The 23,574-nt window shown below is 44.6% G+C and overlaps 1 protein-coding gene across 1 annotated transcript in view; it reads right to left on the reverse strand.

Annotated features, from left to right (window-relative positions):
* Positions 1–23,574, reverse strand: part of herc56.1 (HECT and RLD domain containing E3 ubiquitin protein ligase 56.1) — a 100,483-nt gene that overhangs the window by 35,516 nt on the left and 41,393 nt on the right. Inside the window, exons 23-29 of the mRNA XM_052041017.1 lie at positions 17,101–17,277; positions 12,427–12,654; positions 8,174–8,330; positions 6,283–6,359; positions 4,373–4,594; positions 3,110–3,201; positions 600–730 (exon numbers count right to left, since the gene is read on the reverse strand). Coding sequence (XP_051896977.1) covers positions 600–730; positions 3,110–3,201; positions 4,373–4,594; positions 6,283–6,359; positions 8,174–8,330; positions 12,427–12,654; positions 17,101–17,277 — 1,084 coding nt within the window. The remainder of the gene's footprint in view (positions 1–599; positions 731–3,109; positions 3,202–4,372; positions 4,595–6,282; positions 6,360–8,173; positions 8,331–12,426; positions 12,655–17,100; positions 17,278–23,574) is intronic.

Genomic DNA, 23,574 nt, shown 5'->3' on the forward strand with positions numbered 1-23,574 from the left:
TCACTTACATAGAAACATAGAAAACCTACAGAACAATTCAGGCCCTTCAGCCCACAAAGCTGTGCCCAACATGTCCCTACCTTAGAAATTACTAGGCTTACCCATAGCCCTCTATTTTTCTAAGCTCCATGTACCTATCCAAAAGTCTCTTAAAAGATCCTATCGTATCCGCCTCCACCACCGTTGCCGGCAGCCCATTCCATGCACTCACCACTCTTTGAGGAAAAAACTTACCCCTGACATCTCCTCTGTACCTACTCCCTAGCACCTTAAACCTGTGTCCTCTTGTGGCTACCACTTCAGCCCTGGGAAAAAGCCTCTGACTATCCACACGATCAATGCCTCTCATCATCTTATACACCTCTATCAAGTCACCCCTCACATACCAGACAATGGGCTACTTCTTATTCCAGTGAGGACTAAGAATTGATGAGCACCATAAATAAGTCATTGAACTCCACAGGTAAGAAATATTTGACCAAGCAGACAATCAATGTCAGTAGCTTAGCTGAAGAGTTGTGTAAATTTAAATCTTCCGCTTGAAACATAAAATGGAATGAAACTGACAGTATACTTTTGTTAGTTTATTACCACCTCACCTCCCACATGCAATCTGAGAGACTTTTTTTCCAAAGAGTCCGCTAACCAGACGAGGTTTGATCTCATCCTTCGTCGAGTTGTGTCCAAGTTGTCCGTATGCCCCAGCTCCAAAAGTGAAAACAAATCCATCCTAGAGGAAAAAGTGATCATTTATCGGTGTCTTCACTTCCTGAAGAAAAGCCCGAGGCACTTACGTACATGACTTTGCTCGAGTGCATCTTTTATCATCAACCAGTGCATGTTATAACAGTTACCAAACATGAGAGTGGCATCTAGCAGCTGAGAATTGTAATTTGAGCTGAACCTACCCTGAATTAACCAACACCTCCTGAATGTTGGTTATGTTCATACTCTTCTTTCAGAGAAATTTTGAGCAAATTAATTAAATGCACAAAAAACCTACAGCTTGAAAATACATTGGATAAGATGGATGGTCACAGTCTTTTTTCCAGGGTAAGGGAGTCTAAAACTAGAGGGCATGGGTTTAAGGTGAGAGGGAAAAGATTTAAAGGAGACCTGAGGGGCAAGATTTTCACACAGAGTGGTGGGTATGTGGAATGAGCTGCCAGAGGAGGTGATAGAAATGGATACCATTACAATGTTTATAAGATATTTGGGCAGATACATGGGTAGGAAAGGATGTCGGCATAACACCGTGGGCTGAAGGGCCTGTACTGTGCTGTAATGTTCAATGTTCTATGTTCTATCTCACATACCTGTAATTATAATGTAAGAGCTTGAATTTTCCAGTTTTCATTGATAAAGACACATAAAACCCGCAAAGACCAACTGGAAAATTGTTTTATTTTCACTCTGGCCCTGTAATAAGTGCCACCCATGCAAAATTTACATTCTCATTTATTAAGCTTTCATAATGCTGCAAGCAGCTGTCGAAATGTTGGTGAAGACTTCAGGCCAATCCCACTGTCTGTGGGATGTCAGTGGTGTGACAGTGGTGAGAAAAAGCAGAAGGGAATGGGATGGAGTGAAAGGCAAAAGTCTCTGTGATTACAAGAAAGAGCATTAGGATCCTGTTGAAGAAGTAATGAAGATAAAACAAAATTGTCTTTAATTACTGTCATTAATTGCTAATGACTTTGATTTAGCTACATTTTATGGAGACTGTAAGTTCATGTATAGGGACAACAGAAGTAACTAGGAGAGCTTCTGCCTCACAGCTCCAGTGACCTAGGTTCCATCCTGACCTCCATGCTGCCTGTGCAGAGTTTGAATGTTCCTCCTGTGACCATGTGGATCTCCAGTGGATACTTCGGTTTCCTCTCACATCCCAAAATATATGTGAGTTGGTAGGTTAGTTAGCCTTTGTAAATTGTCCAGAGTGTTTCAGTGAGTAATAGGATCTGATGAGAAAGTGGGGTGAATAAAGTGGGATTTGTGTAAATGGGTATTTGATAGTTGGCACAGACTCTGTGGGCCGATGGGCCTGTCTCTGTGCTACTTGTCTCTATGAACTGACTGAAGTATGTTTTAGTGACTGAAAATATCCCAATTTGCTGAACACCAAAAATAGTGAAAAAATCATCAGCAAACCGAACCACTTCACAGAACACCTACGCTCTGTCCGTAACTGCAATCTGCATCTCCCCATTGCCAGTCACTTCAGCTCCCCCTCCCACACTATCACTGATATGTCAGTCCTCGGCCTCCTCCACTGCCAGGAGAATTCCAAGTACAAACTGGAGGAACAGCACCTCATTTTCCGTCTTGGAACCTTGCAGCCTAACGGCACGAACATTGAATTCTCCCACTGAAGGTAATCCCCAACCCCCTTCCCCACAACACCCCCCCCCCACCACGCTTCTTCTCTTCTTCCCTTTCCTAGCCTCTTTTTTTCTACCTTTTTCTCTCTCTCCTTACCTTTGACCCATCCCCCGGTGGATCTGCTCTCCCCTCCTCCCCCACACCTATTACTATCTCTTACCTGCGTCTGCCCATCATCACCTTGTGCCCAACCCACCTCCCCTCTTTTGTCCACCTATCACTGCTCTGCTTTTCCCCCCTATATATTGGGCTTCCCCTTTTCCTATTGTCAGTGCTGAAGAAGGGTCCTGACCCAAAACATTGACCACTAGCTTTTCTCCACAGGTGCTGCCTGGCCTGTTGAGTTCCTCCAGCATCATCGTGTTTTTAATCTAGATTCCAGCATCTGCAGTCCTTTGTTTCTCCTGAACAAAAAGTAAAACCAAAACATTCAAGCCCCAGCTATTTAATCCAAGGAATCTATCTTTGTGTAAACCCAAGGGATAGTCTCTCCACTGTGATCTCCCTTCCACAGGATTTAATTACACCTCACACTTGAAATTCCTGAGTTAATCACTAGAGGAGATTCATTGAGGTATCACTGTCTTCCTCAGGGATTTTAATCATCAAACTGCCATCACTTAGCCAGACTGCAAAGTCCGTCACATTTCCCCCACAGACTGCAAATTTCCCCCACTTCAAAAATGCAGAGCAAACCATTAAGGTTTTAAATTTTCTCAGAGCAAACCTTTGTCAGAACAGCCGTGTGCTCTTCTCCACAAGAAATATAGATGGTCCTCTTGCACGCTAAGAGTTGCACATGTGTGGGAATAAGAATATCTGCAAGATAGAATGAAAGTAATCAGCCCACACTCTGCCTCCTGTTTCCACCATGATAGCCCCTTCGAATGTATTTTGACCAAATGGTAATTAACCATGAAGGTTCAAACTAAAACTGATTGAATAATTAAAAGTAAAATATATTATAATCATTGAATGCACTTGATATAGTTGTAAACTTCTATCCTGAAGATTGCATTATGACAGTCCCAAACACAAGCATCCTCTAACAAAGGATGCTTGATTCGGGACTGTCATAATGCAATAATGTTTTCTCTGTTGTAAAATGCTCTGGGTAATGAGTTCATTTTGTTCAAGAGTCTGAAAAGAGGCCAAATGAATGATTCAACATTCAGAAATCGAAGGATAGTTGGCACTCTGTCAAATTCTGTAAACTGTGGTCTGATTTTCCAACAACAGTCACTTCTATGAATTCAGCCATCTTATCAATGGAATTTAGTGCTCTCTTGTTATGCTCAGTTATTTACTGAGCTTCAGGTTCAGTCTGTTGACTGAATGTTCATCAATGAGGAAATGCCAACTTTCAGGAAAGTCAGACTCCTGAGGAAGCATGCATGATTGCAGAAGTCCTATGCTTCCTGGAGAGGTCCTAGTTTCTATCCTTCTGACTTTGCTCTGGCATTGGAGACCAGCAACAGAGTAACGGTTCCTGCTGTTTCCTCACACATGCACTGGGAATTCTGCCCTCTGCACTGTGTCAGCTTAGATCTGCCTCAGGTTCTCTGACGTTACAGATAATTGACATTAATTGACTTAAGATATTTAACCACTTTTAAACATTTTAATTTCTCTAACTTTCTAAAGAAAATCAAAACATTTTAACATTATGATTATTTTTTGAATGTCTGTTATTATATTCCCAAACATTCAAGATGTTTGGCAATGTTGCATGATCAAAGCCATTTGTCAAAGGGCATGGTTGTACAAGATTGGAAGGCCCTGCCCTATGCAGTGATTTGTTGGTCAGGTTAAAAATGGTTTCCTTCAGGTTATTTTCACCAGAGGATTATCCCTAATTAAGTGTAGAACTAATGACGTGATTGGTGAGTATGGCCCATTGTCAATAAAGGAAAACCAGGGTACAAGACCTGGCTTGGAAATGAAGACCACAGAAAGGAAATGGAACTGATACTGTTGCCAATGTTCTTACCCTCTGTGTCCTTGAGCCCCAGCTGTCCGTGATTGTTTCTTCCCCAGGCAAGTACTGCCCCTGAGACGGTCAGGGCACAGCTGTGCTCTCCTCCGGCTGCAATCTGAGCCACTGGGATCCCAGAAAATCTTTTCACAGTCTCGGGGTTGCAAGGGGAGGGATCCTTTTTACCGAGACCCAGCTGACCAAAGGTGTTCTGTCCCCAGGCAAACACTTGGCCATCTTGCGAGAGAAGTCAAATGAGGTAAAGTATTAGCTTTTGGGTTCCAACAAACATAGTCTGATATATTGATCTTGCACAAGAAAATAGATACATAGGAAAAGTATTTCTACTTTAACCTTTCTATAAAGTATTGAGCATAAATAATGGTCAGAGCATCAAATATCCTTTTATAAATAATGAGCGAACAATTTCTCCTGCAGCACAAGGACCACACAATACGTTGTTCCATTCCAAGGTTTCACTCTTGATCTTAAGTCAGAAGGTGAAGGTCACCATTATTGACTTTAGCACAAGTGAAGGAGGGCAGATTTCACCCACAAGGTTTTGAAATGCTACAGTGATATCCAGCAAGTACTCACAACCCAGTTGCAGTGACCACTGGCTCAGAGGCAGTATTCTTGCCTCTACGTCAGAGGTTTGAGAGTGGACACCTCTTCAGAGAGCCCTGGTGATTGAAGACCAATGAACCAACTCCAAGCAATTGGTGGGCACTCAGTGGAGGGAAATGAGTGGTTACTGGTTGTGAATGGTCCCCTCCATTATTAATGGGCAAGTGCAGCTCTTTAGCCAACCAGGAGAAGATACTCTCAACACTAAAATGATGAAGATGATAATTGGAAATTGTGACAGCTCCACTTCCAAAGTGAATGAGGAATCTCACATTCAGTAAGGAGCTACAACACACCAGACTGTCATCTGGAGCAACACACAAGGTGCTGGAGGAACTCAGCGGGTCAGGCAGCATCTATGGAGGAAAATGAACAGTCGACGTTTCGGGTCTGGAACAGTCCAGATGAAGGGTTTCGACCTGAAACGTCACCTGTCCATTTCCTCCACAGATGCTGCCTGACCCACTGAGTTCCTCCAGCATCTTGTGTGTGTTGCTCCAGATTCCAGCATCGGCAGCCTCTTGTGTCTCTACTCTGTTTATCTGTCTTCTGCAGCTAGGACCAGATAATAAATGTAGGGCTTGCCTGTGTTGTCCCCATCCCGAGAAGGAACCTTCTCAAACTGAGGGCACAGAAGGCAAAACGAATGGATATCCAACTCAGGGACATTTGTTCACTTGTGTGAAAGAGGCGAATTCAAGTTTTTATTATTCATTGGACTCACACGGAGGATGGCAGATTTCTTTCACTGAAGGATGCCAGTGAATCAAATGGGTTTTTATGGCATTTCAGTAATTTCATTGTGATTGTTATTAATTCTAGGTAGTTAATTTCACACGAGACACAAGGGACTATACTTGCTGGAATCTGGGGCAAAATACAATCTGCTGGAGGAACTCAAGAAGATTGCACTGCATCTGTGGAAGGAAAGTTATTGTCGGCATTTCAGGTCCAGACTCTGCATTAAAAACATCAACCATTCCTTTCCCTCCACAAACTTCCTCCAGCAGTTTGTTTTTTGCATTTCATTTCACAGGTTTATATAACTATTGCATTTACATTCCTCAGTTGCCCTGGTGGGGTTTGAATTCTCCATTCCATTAGTCTCAGCCTCTGGGTTCCTAGTCCAGTAACTTGATCTTTGCTGCACCGAATGGCATTTCAACTTTTAACTTAATGGAACCATGTGCCAATTTGTGACAAACTTTGATTTGTTCATTCCTAGAGAGGATGTATAGTTTCTTATTGCAATAATCTTTCTGATTAAGTTACAATGAAGATACTTTTTTTGGTTTTACCTTTGGAGAGCGCCAGTGAGTGATTATTTCCACAGGTCACTTGGATTATATTGTTTTCACTCAGACTCTTAAGTAACCTGAATATTAAAAAAAATGAACATAATGATGTACAGTGACTAAGTCGTTTACATATCTCTAATTTGCCACATTTCATCTGAGACTGCTTTAATGTTTCTTTTCATATGATATTGGATGGCAGAGTGTTGCTGTCACCTCTGATTAACTGGACTCTGACAACCTGCACTCATTTCTCAATCACACTTTATTCACGTGCATAAGGAGAACCAAACTATTTTAACTGTCACCAAACTATTTTAAGGTTTCAACAAAGAGTTGTCCTTTTAAACGGATATTGACCAATTAAAATCTTGCGCACCTTAGAATCCTTCATTTGCGTACATAAAATCATGTTCCATTAATATAGGTGTTAATGACCAATAGAAACTACATGTTAATGGCCAATAGTACCTTAGTGTTAGTAATTATCTAATAGTTAGTGTGTGCCTTGCAATCCTTCGTTGACATCCTCTTGGTGTGCCTGCTGACCTCAGCTCCCACGCTGTACAAAGAGGAGCGATGCTCTCAAGGACCTTGCTAAGCACGGGTGACTGCACAGTGTCTGAAAACAATCTCAGCCTGCACACTATCTTAACCCTCCCCTTGCTGCAGCTGCCACACTGCAGCAGGTAGTGCTGCTGCCGCACAGCTCCAGCGACCAGGGATCATTCCTGACCTTCAGTGCTCTGTGTGGAGCTTGCATGTTCTCGCTGTGGGTATTCCTGGCTGCTCTGCTTTCATCTTACATCCTAAAGACATGCTGGTAGGTTAATTGTCCCCTGTAAATTGCCCTTTAGTGTAGTTGGAAGCAAGAAAGTCAGGTGGAGTCAACGGAGGTGTGAGAGAGGAAAAGTTACCGGGAAAAAACTTGGGCAATGGGACTGATGAGATTGCTTTGAGAGCCAACATAATCTAAATAGGCCAAGTGGTCTCCTTCTATGTCATGAGAAAATCCGGAAAATCATCTCAACATTGGAAGCCACTTCAAAATAAGAACACCAACATAATGAGGATCTTTCTGCTATCCTTGTACATAGTGGTTAGCATAATGCTTTACAGCACCAGCCACCCGGGTTCAAATCCGGCCACTGTCTGTAAGGAGTTCGTACGTTCTCCCCGTGTCTGTGTGGGTTTCCTCCGGATACTCCGGTTTCCACCCACATTCCAAAGACGTACAGGTCAGGAAGTTATGGGCATGCTATGTTGGCGCTGGAAACGTGGCGACACTTGTGGGCTGCCCCCCCAAAAAAAAAATCACTACACAACGGATGTATTTCACTGTGTGTTTCGATGTACATGTGACTAATAAAGATCTTATCTTATCTTAAATATAGACCTTAAACCTTACCTACACACAGGGCAATTTACAGTGGCCAATTAAACTACCAGCATGTCTTTGGGATGTGGGAGGAAATAGGATCGCCCAGGGGAGACCCACATGGTCATGGGGAGAATAGATGTATTTCTCTGGGATTATATTTGCCAAGTCCACCCAAGTGATTCAGTCTTGGCTCAGCTGGCAGCAATCATCCGTCTAAGTTAGAAAATCCTCCAAAAAAAGCTGGATATGTAATCAAAGATTCTATCTCACTGTGGTGCTGTACTGTCAATAATTGCTGTCCACTGGATGGAACTTTCAATCTTGAACAATCAGCAGGTCCTTTCAATGTCTATTTAATTGGAAAAGCAAATAAACCAAAATCTTGACACTTTTCTCCTTGCAATTGTTGGTGGCCTCTCACTCTATGGTTTAGATAACAACACAGTAGCACAGAAAAACTGAAATCACCAAACTTGTTCAAACTTGAAAGATCAGGAAATACGCAATTCTTACTGTGGTTTCGTTATGAAGGTCTCTCTTGGCTTATCTGCAGATCCCTTTAGCTTGACTTCACTGTGAAAAACGCTTCCTGTTTCAGAAAGAAACAGGATATGGGATCTCCCACAATCGGCAAAGTGAATCTTCTGTTCCTTGAAATAATTAAACTGCCCTGTGTGAAAATAAAACAAGTTATTAATGCTGAGGTACTGTAGTAATGTGGTCCTCCAATTGGACCAACAAACTCATGGAGTCACAGGGAGATAAAGGATGGAAACAGGCTCTTTGGCCCACTGAATCTGAGTGGACCATCACGCGCCCATTTACACAATCCTGCAACAATCCCATTTTTTATTCCCCCCAGATTCTACCACTCACACACTGGAGCAATTCACAGTGGCCAATTAACCTACTAACCCGCATGTATAAAACGCAAGTTCAAGTCCCACCGGCATAGCGACCGAAAGGCAGTATGTCCCTATGACCTGATGAGCAGCGTCCCAAGGTTCTGAAGTAGGTCCACATGGAGATAGTGGAGGTCGGGAGCAGATTCCCAGCCCAGCAGTGTCGTCAGTAGCAAATCACTCACTCCCTGCATATAAAATGTGTCAGTGTTCTCATTCCTGGGAATGCATCCCACACACCAAGTGAGGTGGGCATCTGTTTAAAGAGCCCCTCCAAAGGGGTCAAGGAGCACACCCTCAGAATAGAAAGACATCCCTTTAGAACAGAGATGAGGGTGGTGAATCTGTGGAATCCATTGCCACAGACAGCTGTGGAGGCCAAGTCATTGGGTATATTTAGAGCAGAGGTCAATAGGTTCTTGATTAGTGAGGGTGTCAAAGGTTACAGGGTGAAGGCAGGAAAGTGGGGCTGAGAGAGAAAATTAAATCAGCCATGACCGAATGGCAGAGTAGACTTGATAGGCCGAATGGCCTAATTCTGCTCCTATGTCTTATGGTCTTATGATCATAAATTTAAATGCTTGTGTTGTGATCACACACAGCCATATAGGAAGCACTTTTATTGGGGGATGGGGTCAGGCAGCATCTGTGGAGGGAAATGGACAGCCAACATCTTGGGTCAAGACCCTTCATCTGGACTGAAAGATACAAGGGACACAGCCAATGTAAAGTATTCTTTGCACTGGTTATCGCCCCGCTACTCGTTCAGCTCAGATGAAGGGTCTTGACTTGAAATGTTAACTGTCCATTTCCCTCCACAGACGCTGCCTGACCCACTGAGTTCCTCCAGCAGCTTCAGATTCCAGCATCTGCAGTCTCTTGTGTCACTTTTTCCCTCCAGTGGAAATCGGAAAATCTCTCCCCTAAACTTGCAATGTTCAAGGTGAGAAATTCATTGATTGTTATTAGGAGAGTGATTTGGAGGTGATGTCCTTTAATGGAGCAAAAGTTTGTAGGATGTAACTTGATGGTTTATTATTGTCACATGTACTGAGGTACAGTGAAAAACTTGTCTTGCATACCATTCATACAGATCAATTCATTACAACAATGCATTGAAGTAGTACAAGGTAAAACAATACAAAATGCAGAATAAAGTGTCACAGTTACAGAAAAAGTGCAGTGCAGGCAGGCAATAAGGTGCAAGGCAATGACTAGGTAGACTGTGAGGTCAAGAGTTCAAAGGCTAGATGTTCTACTCTTCCAATGAACACTGTCACTGAAACCACTTGAAACTTCTGCTGAAGGATCTCGGGCCTGAAGCATTAACTCCCCAGATGCTGCCTGACCTGCTGAGTGTTTCTAGCATTTTCTCTTCTTACAGAAATTGCATTCAGAGTTTTGTTTTTTACTGATTTTGAAGCTTCTTACTATTGCCACTGACAACACTGGAGACACCTGGAACTGCAGATGCTGGAACCTGGAGCAGAAAAGAAAACGAGCTGCTGGAGGAACTCAGCAGGTCGGGCAGCATCTGTGGGGGCAGAAGGATGGCCCACATTTCAGGTTGAGACCCCACATCAGAAGTTTTAAGTGGTTTCAGTGAGGATGTTCATTGGAGAGTGTCCAAATAAAGGGTCCTGACCCGAAACCTTGACCGTTTCGCAGAACACCCGCGCTCTGTCCGTAACCGCGACCTGCATCTCCCCATTGCCAGTCACTTCAACTCCCTCTCCCACACTATCACTGATATGTCAGTCCTCGGCCTCCTCCACTGCCAGGAGGATTCCAAGCGCAAACTGGAGGAGCAGCACCTCATTTTCCGTCTTGGAACCTTGCAGCCTAATGGCATGAACATTGAATTCTCCCACTGTCGGTAATCCCCACCCCCCCCTTCTCCCCAACACCCCCCTGCACCACGCTTCTTCTCTTCTTCCCTTTCCTAGCCTCTTTTTCTACCTTTCTTCCCTCTCTCTCCTTACCTTTGACCCATCCCCCCGTGGATCTGCTCTCCCCTCCTCCCCCACACCTGCCGATCACTATCTCTTACCAGCATCCACCTATCACCACCTTGTGCCCACCCCGCCTCCCCTCTTTTGTCCACCTATCACTGCTCTGCTTTGCCCTCCTATTGGGCTTCCCCTTTTCCTATCTTCAGTCCTGAAGAAGGGTCCTGACCCGAAAAGTTGACCGCCTGCTTTTCTCCACAGACGCTGCCTGGCCTGCTGAGTTCCTCCAGCATCATCGTGTCTTTCATCGAGATTCCAGCATCTGCAGTCCTTTGCTTCTCTCGTATCGACAGATGCTGCCCGACCCGCTGAGTTCCCCAAGCACTTTGCATGCACTGTATTAACTTTATCAATCTTTTCCTACTTATCAACTCCTATAGTTTAATCCACATAATAATTCCTTCGAAATTGTTTAATATTCTTTTCGCTGGCAGTCAACCGCAATAAAAGGCTCTCACCAAAGGTGGAGCTCCTGTCTGAGGGGAGTTTAGTCAGCCTGGTTGAGTTCCGTGCTCGGTGGGCCCCTCAGGGGATCGCGTGTGTTGTGGACGGTGAGAGTGCGATTCTTCTCTGAAGTGTTGCGTGTGCGTTTCGTGGGTGTCTTATTGCGTGTGCGTTTCGCGGGTGTTTAGTTAGCGTTATTTTGCTGTAGTTCTGTCACTGTTTGGTTTGTTATCTTCTCTTTCTGTGCTGTCTTGGTGAAGCAGCCAGCATAATCAAAGACCCCACCCACCCGGGTCATTCCCTCTTCTCTCCCCTTCCATCGGGTAGAAGATACAGGAGCCTGAGGGCACGTACCACCAGGCTTAAGGACAGCTTCTATCCCACCCTGATAAGACTACTGAAGGGTTCCCTTATATGATGAGATGGATTCCGATCTCACGCTCTACCTTGTTGTGACCTTGCACCTTATTGCACTGCACTTTCTCTGTAGCTGTGACACTTTACTGTTATTGTTTTTACCTGTCGTACATCAATGCCCTCTGTACTAACCCAATGTAACTGCACTGTGTAATGAATTGACCTGTACGATCCGTGTGCAACACGTTTTTCACTGTACCTCGGCATAAGTGACAATAATAAACCAATACCAATTAGTTGTAGTGTATTGTCACTGGTTGTCCTTTTGTAGTGCTTTTAGTTAGTAAACATTTATATTTAAAAAAAGGGAGTTTCGTTTTGCTTCGCCCAATCTGAAACGTCACTGCCTTTCTGTTTAGAACCAGGATCTGTGCGGCTGTCACTGTGGGTAAGAAGCGAAAACGAAACCGAAACCGACCAGCGTCAGCTGAAGTGCGGTACCAGCATTAACTCCCCGAGTACGCCCTCGGCGCTGTATCCGAAGCACAAATCCTAATTGTAATCGATACGTAACGCGGCGTAGAGGCGGCGGGAGGTGGGGAGATCTGATTCAAGCATTTTCTCGATTTCTGCTGAAATGTTGCATGAATCAAACGCCACGCCTTTTAAAATAAAAACAAAATAAAAACAGACGCCGGAGGAACTCAGCGGGTCAAACGGCATCCGTGGAGGCAAAAGGTGTAAATCGACGTTTGGGGTCGGGACCCTAATCCGCTTTAGGGTTAGGGTCTTGTCCCGCTGAGTTCCCCCAGCATAATGTTCTTTATTGTTCCAGATCCCAACATTTAATATCTTCATACTTCAAAATTGACAACTTTTGCCCAAAACCTTACGTCCATAATCCCAAAATATCTATCGACTGCATAGTTTACTCTTAAACCCCTACATACGTTGACGATATCTCAATGTGTCATAGAATGAATTGCATGCCAGTTTCAGACATCTCATCAGCCTGCCTCCTGTAATAAGGACGTTACCGCCGTGTTTTCCTTACCAGGTCGCGGTTTCCCTCCGTCGACTTTCTTATAAACTTTCCCGTTCGCCAGCACAAAGATGGTAAATCCATCCCGTCTGCAAAGGTGTTGGATCTGTTCGCCTTTGAGAACATCCTCCAACTCGGGGCGAGCTTCAGGCTGCGAGCCTGGCTCCCAGCAGTACAACATGTTCTCCTGCTCTTCACTACTCCTGATAATACACCAAGAGTCTAAAATCACCTGAAATCCTAGCGTCGGATTATAAAGGACTGTCATGTGGGAAACCCCGTCCTCTAGCCCCGCCTCCAAACCTCCACCGCCGACCAATAGAATTGAGAGAATGGGGAAACCCCCCCCTCCTCGAGTGTTTACTTAGTGATCTGTCGCTCCGTCTCAGCTGCAATCATGTAGAACATAGAACAGTCCAGCACGGAACAGGCCATTCGGCCCACCATGATGCCAATTTATACTAAATGTCCTCCTCCTGTGTATCATCCAGATCCAAAGCCCCTCAAACTCCACCAAACTGCCTGCTTCCACCACTACCATTCCAGGCACCTACTACTCCCTGTGTAAAAAACTTGTCCCTCACGTTATCTTATAATAAAAGTTAAGATCATGCAGGTTCTTTCTCTATTTACGAATATGTACCAATCTTACAACAGAAAGGGAGCAGAGAAACTAACTGCGAGAGGAACCCCAGAATCTAGATGAAGGGTCGACTGTCCACTCCACAGACGCTGCCTGACCCGCTGAGCCCCCCCCCCCCCACCCCAGCAGTTTGTTCTTTTGATCCATGTTCCGGCTTCCGCCTCTTTTCTGCCTCCGTTTTACAACGGAGGGGGGTTTATTGACTGTGATTTGTCACTCGAAGAAGGTTTCATTCGCTGCGAAGCAGAGCATGGAGCACAGACTGCGTTTCGAACACAGATCTGTTCAACAACAGTGACATTTACATTGAACGGTTTTGGTTCGTATCGGGTTAATGGGAAGGAGTCACTGAAAAAAATAACACGCACAAAATGTTGGAGGAACTCAGCAGGTCAGGCAGCATCTATGGAGGGAAAATGAACGGACCTTTGTCCTGATGAAGGGTCTCGACCGGAAACGTTGACTGTTTATTCCCCCCCCCCCCAATAGATTCTGCCTGACCTGCTGAGTTCCTCCAGTGTTTTGTGTGTGTTGCTCCAGATTCCAGTGTATGCAGAATCTCTTGTGTCAATGAAGTAAACAAGCTGTGGTGACAAAAACCTCTCTCGCTTCCGTGTGGGAACAGTGGCCATTCATTGTCATGGCTTGTCTGGGAGATTGACTAACTTCTGACTTCCTAACATCCCTGGCAACTGGTATCCCCTGTGAAGGTTAAGGGTTTACTGTCCACTGCCCCTGCACTGTAGTGTAGCGGTTAGCGTAACCTTATTACAGCACCAGCGATCCGGGTTCAAATCCGGCCACTGTCTGTAAGGAGTTTGCACGCTCTCCCTGTGTCTGCATGGGTTTCCTCCAGGTGCTCCGGTTTCCTCCCACATTCCAAAGACGTACGGGTTAGGGAGTTGTGGGCATGATATGTTGGCGCTGGAAGTGTGGCGACACTTGCGGGCTGCCCCCAGAACACTCTACGTGAAAGATGCATTTCACTGTGTGTTTTGATGTACATGTGACTAATAAAGAATTCTTACCCTATCTCATACAGTGAAGGATTCCTTAGAAACCCAGCCCCTTCATTAACCGGAAGATACCTGCACTTAATGATTTCAGTTTCATTTCCTTTTTCAGGACATGTTGGCCTGAAGTTTGGAGTGAAGAGGTCCAGTGCAATTATCACCTCTCATTTTATTAAGATATGAGATCAGATTTCTTTATTAGTCACATGTACATCAAAACACACAGTGAAATGCATCTTTTGCGTAGAGTATTCTGGGGGGCAGCCCGCAAGTGTCACCACGCTTCTGGCGCCAACATAGCATGCTCACAACTTCCTAACCCATATGTCTTTGGAATGTGAGAGAAAACCTGAGCACCCAGAGGAAACCCACACAGACACGGGGAGAATGTGCAAACTCCTTACAGAGAGTGGCCAGAATTGAACCCGGGTCGCTGGCGCTGTAATAGCATTACGCTAACCGCTACACCACCGTGCCTGCCGTGATTTAACACGGGAAAGATCAGTTTTAATGTGAAACTGGATCATCCCAACAGTGTTGTGATAAAATCCCAGAGGATGAACAAACAGGATGGCTCTGATTTTACTTGGATTGCAGCCAACAAGTGGACGGTCGCCATTTTGTATCCATCGCATGACGGAAAAGGGCCGTCATCGAACTCTTTTCCTGCTTTATCTTTAAAATACCCCATCAATATAATGTTAATGTGTTTAATAAAGGTGGCTGATGGTGGCTGCAGCGAAGCGTTATGTGTTCGGATGGCGGTGATTCACAGCAGTTCCACCACTCACTCACTGAAAAGAAACAAATCTATTTCTAACTGATGTGCTGTTGAGGTTCAAAAAAGTTGTCTAATTTCAGTGAAACTGATTGCATCTTCTAGCACAGCCAAATATGGAAATATCACTGATTCTCCATGGGGTCCTCAAGAGTCATGGACTATGACAGTCTCTGCAAGTGTAATAATGCAGAATCAGTGGTGCAGTAAACAAATATGTTCTGTTTGTGTTGCAAAGTATTGAACATCCTTGAGAGAGTGGTCCTGTGCCACCTTCATGGACCACTGCATTCTTTCTGGTGAAGGTATGCTCGGCAGAGGGAATTCCAGGACTTAGACCCAATGATGATGAAGCACCCACAATACGAGCGATCTGGAGGGGAACAAGCGGTGGTGTTCCCATGCACCTGTTGCCTTTGTCCTTCTTGGTGGGAGAGGACACAGGTCTGGAAGGTGCTGTCAGACTGCCCTAGCCGAGTAAGTCATTTTGTAGATGACACCACTCCAGCCAGCGGTGGAGGTTGCAAATGTTTATGGTGGCGGATGGGGTGACAATCAAACAGGCTGGATGGTATCAAGCTTCTTGAGTGCTGTTGGAGCTGCAGTCATCTGGGCAAGTGGACACTCCATTACATAGGTGATGGAAAGGTTTGGGATGTCAGGGCATAAGTCACCAGCCTCTGACCTGCTTTTGTAGCCATACCATTCATGTGGCTGGTTTAGTTAGGAATCCAGTCCAGGATATTGATGGTGGGGTTCAGTGATTGTACTGCTATCGATGGTCAAGGTGTGTGTTACCCAGGTGCGTGTTAACATGAACATGTTTTTTTCCCTGAAATACATCAGTGAACCAGTTGTGTTTTTATGGCAGTCTGGTTATTTTATGGCCACAGTGCTGAGACTATTTTTTAAAAAATATATACACATACAGATTAATGTAATTTATTGAATTTATATTTTCAGTTTACATGTTGGATTTGGAACTCACATTTCTGGATAATAATCCAGGCCTGTTAATTACGTTGCACGCATTGGTAACTTAACCATTACACCACTACACCATCATTCCCACACACCATTCTCATTGTAATTCAGAAGTATATTGCTAGGACCTTTCCCCATGTTAACCCTGTCTTTACCATACAATACGCAAGAAAGGAAGTGGGAATCATCAGATAACTCTGAAATAGCTGATATACATAACGGTCAGTTGAACAGCCTCCTTCTGCACTGTAAGATTCTATGGGTGCAAGAACACTGGTAGATCAAGCCCATTGTAAACAAAGCATGTAACTGATGATTCATAAATGATGGAGCTAAGCATGATTTCCTTAAATTTCAGTGTTTCCTCTTCATATGTGACCTACTCTGTAATTAAAGTTCCCTTTCTGATTCCACCCAGTGTTTTCCTTCATTCTTTTCATGTTTTCAGATTCAGTTTCAGTTTCCTTGCATCATTCTGGCAGAATTCCAGTGACAATGTTTGGAAATGGAAACCAAGCTGTCATACCCAAAAGGAACTGAGTCATCGATGAGGTATAGTGTCACACCCTTGCGTCTGGGTCAGAAGTTCATGGGTTCAAATCCCACTCTCGGGCTAAAATTAGACTGAGAGTTCAATGCAGTACAGAAGGTCTGCTACACTGCCAGAAGGAATAAGGTGTGTCATGGAGATTCGACTTGCCTCCATAGGAAAGCATAAAAGAGCCCATTGCACTATTTTGAAGAAGAGGGAGTTCACTCTGGTATCCTGGACTATACTCATTGCTATAAAAACAAATTAGTCAGCCATTATCACATGCTTTATTAATGGGAGTATGCTTGCCCATTAATATTTGACAGCCTAATATCCCAGTGTAAAGTGGAATAGAGAGGGTCTCCATATTTAAAATTTTCACCAGACTCTTTATACACATCCCAACAGTGATCTAGACAAAACAGGGAGGGTGTTGGGTAGTTCAGCTGCACCTATAGTGTTGGAGAGCTGAATGAAATTTGCGGCAGTCTAGCCTGTTTCACCTGAAGATACTGGTAACTCATTTTAGCAATGTGCCCACAGCTGTCTAAGGTAACTATATACAGTATGATTTAGTCATTGAAAACAATGGTAACGGTAAATGTTCAGTCCTCTTGTCTGATATAGGTGCCTGGATGAGCAGGCCAGATCCAGCTGGTGATGTCTGTTCCATTAAAAGCTGACATTTCCTTTGCTAATGAGCTTCATGCTCTTTAAAGTCTTTTTTCATGTTTGATAGCGGTCACCAGTTTCGTTCTAAGAGCTTCTGAACTGGTGTACTCTGGAAGATACAGGATGTTATAACAAAACTTTGTCTCTGGATAATCACCTTCAGTCAAACTGCTTGAGGAGATAACTATATTCACGCACTTCATTCCCATCACCGGAACTTGAGAAAATCCTGTGACAAACACTAAGAAAAGAATACATAAAAAGTTATGCTGCCATGATTTGTAAAACTCTATATTCCACATGTGTAGCCTTGTTACAAGTCAGCATTTGAAAAAACAGGCAACAAATAAAAATCAAGATGACTACTACATCACAATCAAACAAAGAGTCATAGAATCATACAGCACAGAAACAGGCCCTTCAGCCCAATGAGTCTGTGCCAACAACCAAACAATCCAACAATTCTGCCCCAGACTGCAAGTATTGCAGAGAGCTGTGAACGCAGCCCAGTCCATCACGCAAATCAGCCTCCCCTCCATTGACACTTCTCTCTGCCCTTGGAAAGCAGCCAACATAATCAAGGACCCCTCTCAGCCCACTCATTCTCTCTTCTCCTCTCTCTGTCAGACAGAAGATACAAAAACTTAAGATCATGCACCACCAGGCTCAAGGGCAGCTTCTATCCTACTGTTATCAGTCTCTTGAACGGATCTCTCACACGGTAAAAGGTGAACTCTTGATCTCTCAATCCACCTTGTTGTGACCCTTGCACTTTATTTGTCTACCTGCACTACACTTTCTCTGTAACTGTAACACTATATTCTGCATTCTGTTTTCCTTTTTATGACCTTGATGTACTTACGTATGGAATGCTCTATCTGGATGGCATGCAAACGGAAGTTTTTCTCTGTATTTTGGTACATGTGACAAGAATAAACCAATACCAATGCCAAACATCCCTTTACACTGAGCCCATTTTATTCTCCCCACATTCCCAACTCCCCCCAAGTTCTACCATTGACTACACTCTGAGGTCAATTTAAGTGGCCAATTACCAACCTGCATACCTTTGTGACATGAGAGGAAACCCGAGCACCCGGAGGAAACCCACGCAGTCATAAGGAGAAGGTGCAAACTCTACACAGACAGCACCAGAGGTCAGGAATGAATCCGGGTCGCTGGAGCTGTGAGACAGCAGTTCTACTAGCTGCACTCCTTAAACACTTCCTTAACCCTCACTGATAGATGCAAAGGATTTAATATCTGTTAATTGGCTCAGTCCAATAACAACTGGAATGCTTTTCCAGATGGACTTTGTTTTACAAAGTTGGCTACGGTTGTGCTCATTTTACATAAGAACACACAAATTAGGAGTAACAGTGGGTCACTCAAGCATGCTCTGCCATTTCATAAGGTCATGGCTGATCTGACTGTAACCTCAATGCTCCACCCCGGGTAACTTTTTACCCCCTTGCATATCAAGAATCTTTCTTCCTCTGACTTAATCATATCCAAAGATCTTGCTTCCACTATTCTTTGATGACAAACGATCCAAAAACTCACAACACTGAGCCTTTTTGCTTTTTTTTTATTTTGATTCACCTTTGTCTTCAGTGGGCAACACCTTTCCTTTTAAATATGACCCCTGGTTCTAGATTCTCCCACAGGAAGAAACACTCTCTCCTTGTCCACCCTCTCAACCACTCAAGATCTTATATGTTTAAATCAATTTCCCGGATAAAACTGCTGGAAAGAGGTCCATTTTCTGCTCCATTCTGAAACCCAAATGGGAGTGCATTGAAAAAGTCAGTGCCATGCCTCCCACAAGCTGGAATTTCTACTAATTCCCAAACTTGGGATAGTATGAATAAAGCAAGCAAATGTTAGTACAGCTTCTATCCTGTTGTTATAAGACTATTGAACGGTCTCCTAGTACGATAAGATGGACTCTTGACCTCACAATCTACTCCATTATGGCCTTGCACCTTATTGTCTGCCTGCACTGCACTTTCTCTGTAACCGGAACACTTTATTCTGCATTGTTATTGTTTTCCCTTGTACTACCTCAATGCACTGTGTAATGAAATGATCTGTATGAATGGCAGGCAAAACAAAGTTTTTCACTGTGCCTCGGTACACACGTCAATAATAAACCAATTTACAAATATAATTATCTACATGAACCCAAGGTTGTAACATCTTTTGACACAACATCAGGCTGATGAAAATAGACAATGACAACCTCATTAAAGGAAAATCTGCAAAGATTTACGAGAATGTTTCCAGGACTCAAGGACCTGAGTTAAAGGGAGAGGTTAGGGAGGCTGGGACTTTATTCCTAGGAGACCGAGGGGTGACCTTATAAAATCAAGAGGGGCTTAGAAAGGGTGAATGCACACAGTCTTTTTCCCAGGGAAAGGGAATGAAAAACAAGAAGGCATAGGTTTAAGGTGAGAGCGGAAAAATTTTAAATGGGCACTTCTTCACACAGAGGGTGGTGCATACATGGAACGAGCTGCCAGAGGAAGTGATTGAGGCAGGTACAATAACAGCTTTTGAAAGACATTTGGACAGGTACACGGATAGGAAAGGTTTAGAGGGATATGGGTCAAATGTGGGCAAATAGGACAAGCTTACAAGGGGATCTTGGTCAGTATGAAGGAGTTGAGCTGAAGGCCCCACCTCCGTTCTGTATTACTCGATGACTCTATGACTCATTCACTTTACAAATCAAGCGCTGGGCCACAACTGGTAAATGATTCTGCAATACGCTTACAGATGGTAACTTAGGACATTATCTCAGTGAAGATTAATTGGCATTCTGAGTCTTTGCAATCAATTGTCCCATTCTCAATTTCTTTCCCACTGCAAATTTTTCTACTTCCAGGTGCTATCGATCTCCTTTTAAATCTGTTTCCACTCTCCTCTCCCCTCAGTCTCCTATACGCCAAGTCCCAGCCTCCCTAACCTCTCCCTATAACTCAGGCCCTTGAGTCATGGATAAACACATGGGACTATGATATTGTGGCTCTTGCAGAGACTTGGCTGTCACCAGGGCAGGAATGGATACTGAATATTCCTGGATTTCAGTGTTTTAAAAGGGACGGGGAGGGGGGCAGAAGGGGAGGAGGAGTGGTGCTACTGGTCAGGGAAACTATTACAGCTGCAGAAAGGGTGGATAATGTAGAAGGATCCTCTCTAGAGTCAGTATGGGTGGAAGTTAGGAACAAGAAAGGAGCAGTTACTCTACTGGGAATATTCTATAGGCCCCCTGGTAGCAGCAGGGACACTGAGCAGATTGCGAGGCAGATTTTGGAAAGGTGCAAGAATAACAGGGTTGTTATCATGGGAGACTTCAACTTCCAAAATATTGATTGGCAGCTGCTTAGTGCCAAAGGTGTAGACAGGGCAGAGTTTGTTAAGTGTGTAGAGGACGGATTCCTGTCACAGAATTTTTTAAAAATTTTTTAACTTTTATTTACAGCGTGGTAACAGGCCCTTCCGGCCCAACGAGTCCGCGCTGCCCATTTTAAACCTAAATTAACCTACCCATATGTCTTTGTAATGTGGGAGGAAACCGGAGCACCCGGAGAAAACCCACGCAGACACGGGAGAGTGTACAAACTCCATACAGACAGCGGCGGGAATCGAACTCCGATCGCTGGCGCTGTAATAGCGTTGCGCTAACCGCTACGCTACCATGCCGACTAGAGGGAATGCCATATTAGATCTAGTTTTAGGTAATGAACCGGGTCAGGTGACAGATCTCTCGGTGGGTGAGCATTTGGGGGACAGTGACCGCTGCTCCCTAACCTTTAGCATTGTCATGAACAAAGATAGGAGCAAAGAGGACAGGAAGATATTTAATTGGGGAAGGGCAAATTATGAGGCTATAAGGCTAGAACTTGGGAGTGTAAATTGGAATGACACTTTTGAAGGGAAATGCACTATGGAGATGTGGTCGTTGTTCAAGGATCTCTTGCAAGATGTTAGGGATAAATTTGTCCAGGTGAGGTAGAGAAAGAATGGCAGGGTGAGGGAACCGTGGGTGACAAGAGAGGTGGAACAACTAGTTAGGAGGAAGAAGGCAGCATACATAAGGTGTAAGCAACAAGGATCAGAAAGGGATCAGGAGGAATATAGGGCAGCAAGGAAGGAACTTAAGAAGGGGCTGAGGAGAGCAAGAAGGGGACATGAAAAGGCCTTGGCGAGTAGGGTTTAGGAAAATCCCAAGGCTTTTTTCACGTATGTGAAGAGCAGAAAGATGACGAGAGTAAAGGTAGGACCGATTAGAGACAAAGGTGGGAGGATGTGCCTGGAAGCTGTGGAAGTCGGTGAGGTTCTCAATGAATACTTCTCTTCAGTATTTACCAAAGGAGAGGGGCCTTGATGACGCAGAGGACTATGTTGGTAAGGGTAATGTTCCAGAGCATGTAGATATCAAGAGAGAGGATATGTTGGAGCTGTTAGAAAATATTAGGACAGGTAAGTCCCCAGGGCCTGACAGGATATTCCCCAGGCTGCTCCGTGAGGTGAGGGAGGAGATTGCTGAACCGTTGGCTAGGATCTTTGAGTCCTCGTTGTCCATGGGAATAGTACCGGAGGATTGGAGGGTGGCAAATGTTGTCCCCTTATTCAAAAAAGGTAGTAGGGATAGTCCAGGGGATTACAGACCAGTGATCCTTACGTCTGTGGTGGGCAAGCTGTTGGAAGGAATTCTGAGAGATAGGATCTATGAGCATTTAGAGAATCATGGACTGAGTAGGGACAGCCAGCATGGCTTTGTGAAGGGAAGATCATGTCTCACAAGCCTGATAGGATTCGTTGAGGAGGTGACCAGAAAGATTTATGAGGGTAGTGCAGTAGGTGTGGTCTACATGGATTTTAGTAAGGCGTTTGACAAGGTTCCACATGGTAGGCTTCTTCAGAAGGTCAGAGGGCATGGAATCCAGGGACGCTTGGGCGAGTGGATTCAGAATCGGCTTGCCTGTAGAAAGCAGAGGGTTGTGGTGGAGGGGGTGCATTTGGCTTGGAGGGCTGTGACTAGTGGTGTCCCACAAGGGTCGGTTATGGGACCTCTACCTTTTGTGATTTTTATAAATGACTTGGATGAGGGGGTGGATGGGTGGGTTAGCAAGTTTCCAGACGACACAAAGGTCAGAGGTGTTGTGGATAGTGTGGAGGACTGTAAGAGACTGCAGAGGGATATTGACAGGATGCAGAGCTGGGCTGAGAAGTGGGAGATGGAGTTCAATCCGGAGAAGTGCGAGGTGGTACACTTTGGAAGGACAAACTCCAAGGCAGAGTACTGGGTGAATGGCAGGATTCTGGGCAGTGTGGAGGAGCAGAGGGATCTGGGGGTTCATATCCACAGATCCCTGAAAGTTGCCTCGCAGGTGGATAGGGTAGTTAAGAAAGCTTATGGGATGTTAGCTTTCATAAGTCGGGGGATCGAGCCGCGAGGTGATGATGCAGCTCTACAAAACTTTGGTTAGACCACACTTGGAGTACTCTGTCCAGTTCTGGTCGCCTCATTATAGGAAGGATGTGGAAGCGTTGGAAAAGGTGCAGAGGAGATTTACCAGGATGCTGCCTGGTTTGGAGGGTATGGATTATGAGGAGAGACTAAGGGAACTAGGGCTTTACTCTTTGGCGAGAAGGAGGATGAGGGGAGACATGATAGAGGTGTACAAAATATTAAGAGGAATAGATAGAGCAGACAGCCAGCGCCTCTTTCCCAGGGCACCAATGCTCAATACAAGAGGGCATGGCTTTAAAGTAATGGGTGGGAGGTTCAAGGGAGATATCAGAGGAAGGTTTTTCACCCAGAGAGTGGTTGGGGCATGGAATGCACTGCCTGGGGTAGTGGTGGAGGCAGGTACACTGGTCAAGTTCAAGAGATTGTTAGATAAGCATATGGAGGAATTTAAAATAGAGGATATGTGGGAGGAAGGGGTTAGATAGTCTTAAACGAGGTTTAAAAGTCGGCTCAACATGGTGGGCCGAAGGGCCTGTATTGTGCTGTACTGTTCTATGGTCCTGGCAACATTCTCGTAAATTCTGAATTGTGTTGCAAAAATTAAGTTTTTTCTTTATGTGCCTTTTGCTTCTTTTGCCAACCCCTCTCTGGCTATCTTGCCTTCACCCCCTGAAAGCAATTACTCTTTGTTTACCTTACCCAGACTCATATACACCTCCATCAAATCCCCTCTTTGCTTTCTCTCCCCATGAAGTGCGGGCAGGAAGAAACGAGACAGAGTTTTTGGCAAGGAATCAGACCCTTTAGCCCACTGAGCCTGCACTAACACTAATTCTGTTGTGATCTCTGCACATTCTCATCAGCTCCCTCCGGATTCTACCACTCACCGACACACAGGGGACAATTTCCAGTGGCCAATTAACCAATCGACCAACATCTTTGGGATGTCAAGCACAGGCAAACGGGACTAGCTTAGATGGGCATCTTGGTTGGCATGGATGAGTAGGACTGAAGGGCCTGTTTCTGTGCTGTATTATTGTATGACTCTATGTAGGTGGA

Source organism: Pristis pectinata, chromosome 2 (assembly GCF_009764475.1).
Source record: "Pristis pectinata isolate sPriPec2 chromosome 2, sPriPec2.1.pri, whole genome shotgun sequence".
In the NCBI taxonomy this organism is placed as follows: Eukaryota; Metazoa; Chordata; class Chondrichthyes; order Rhinopristiformes; family Pristidae; genus Pristis; species Pristis pectinata.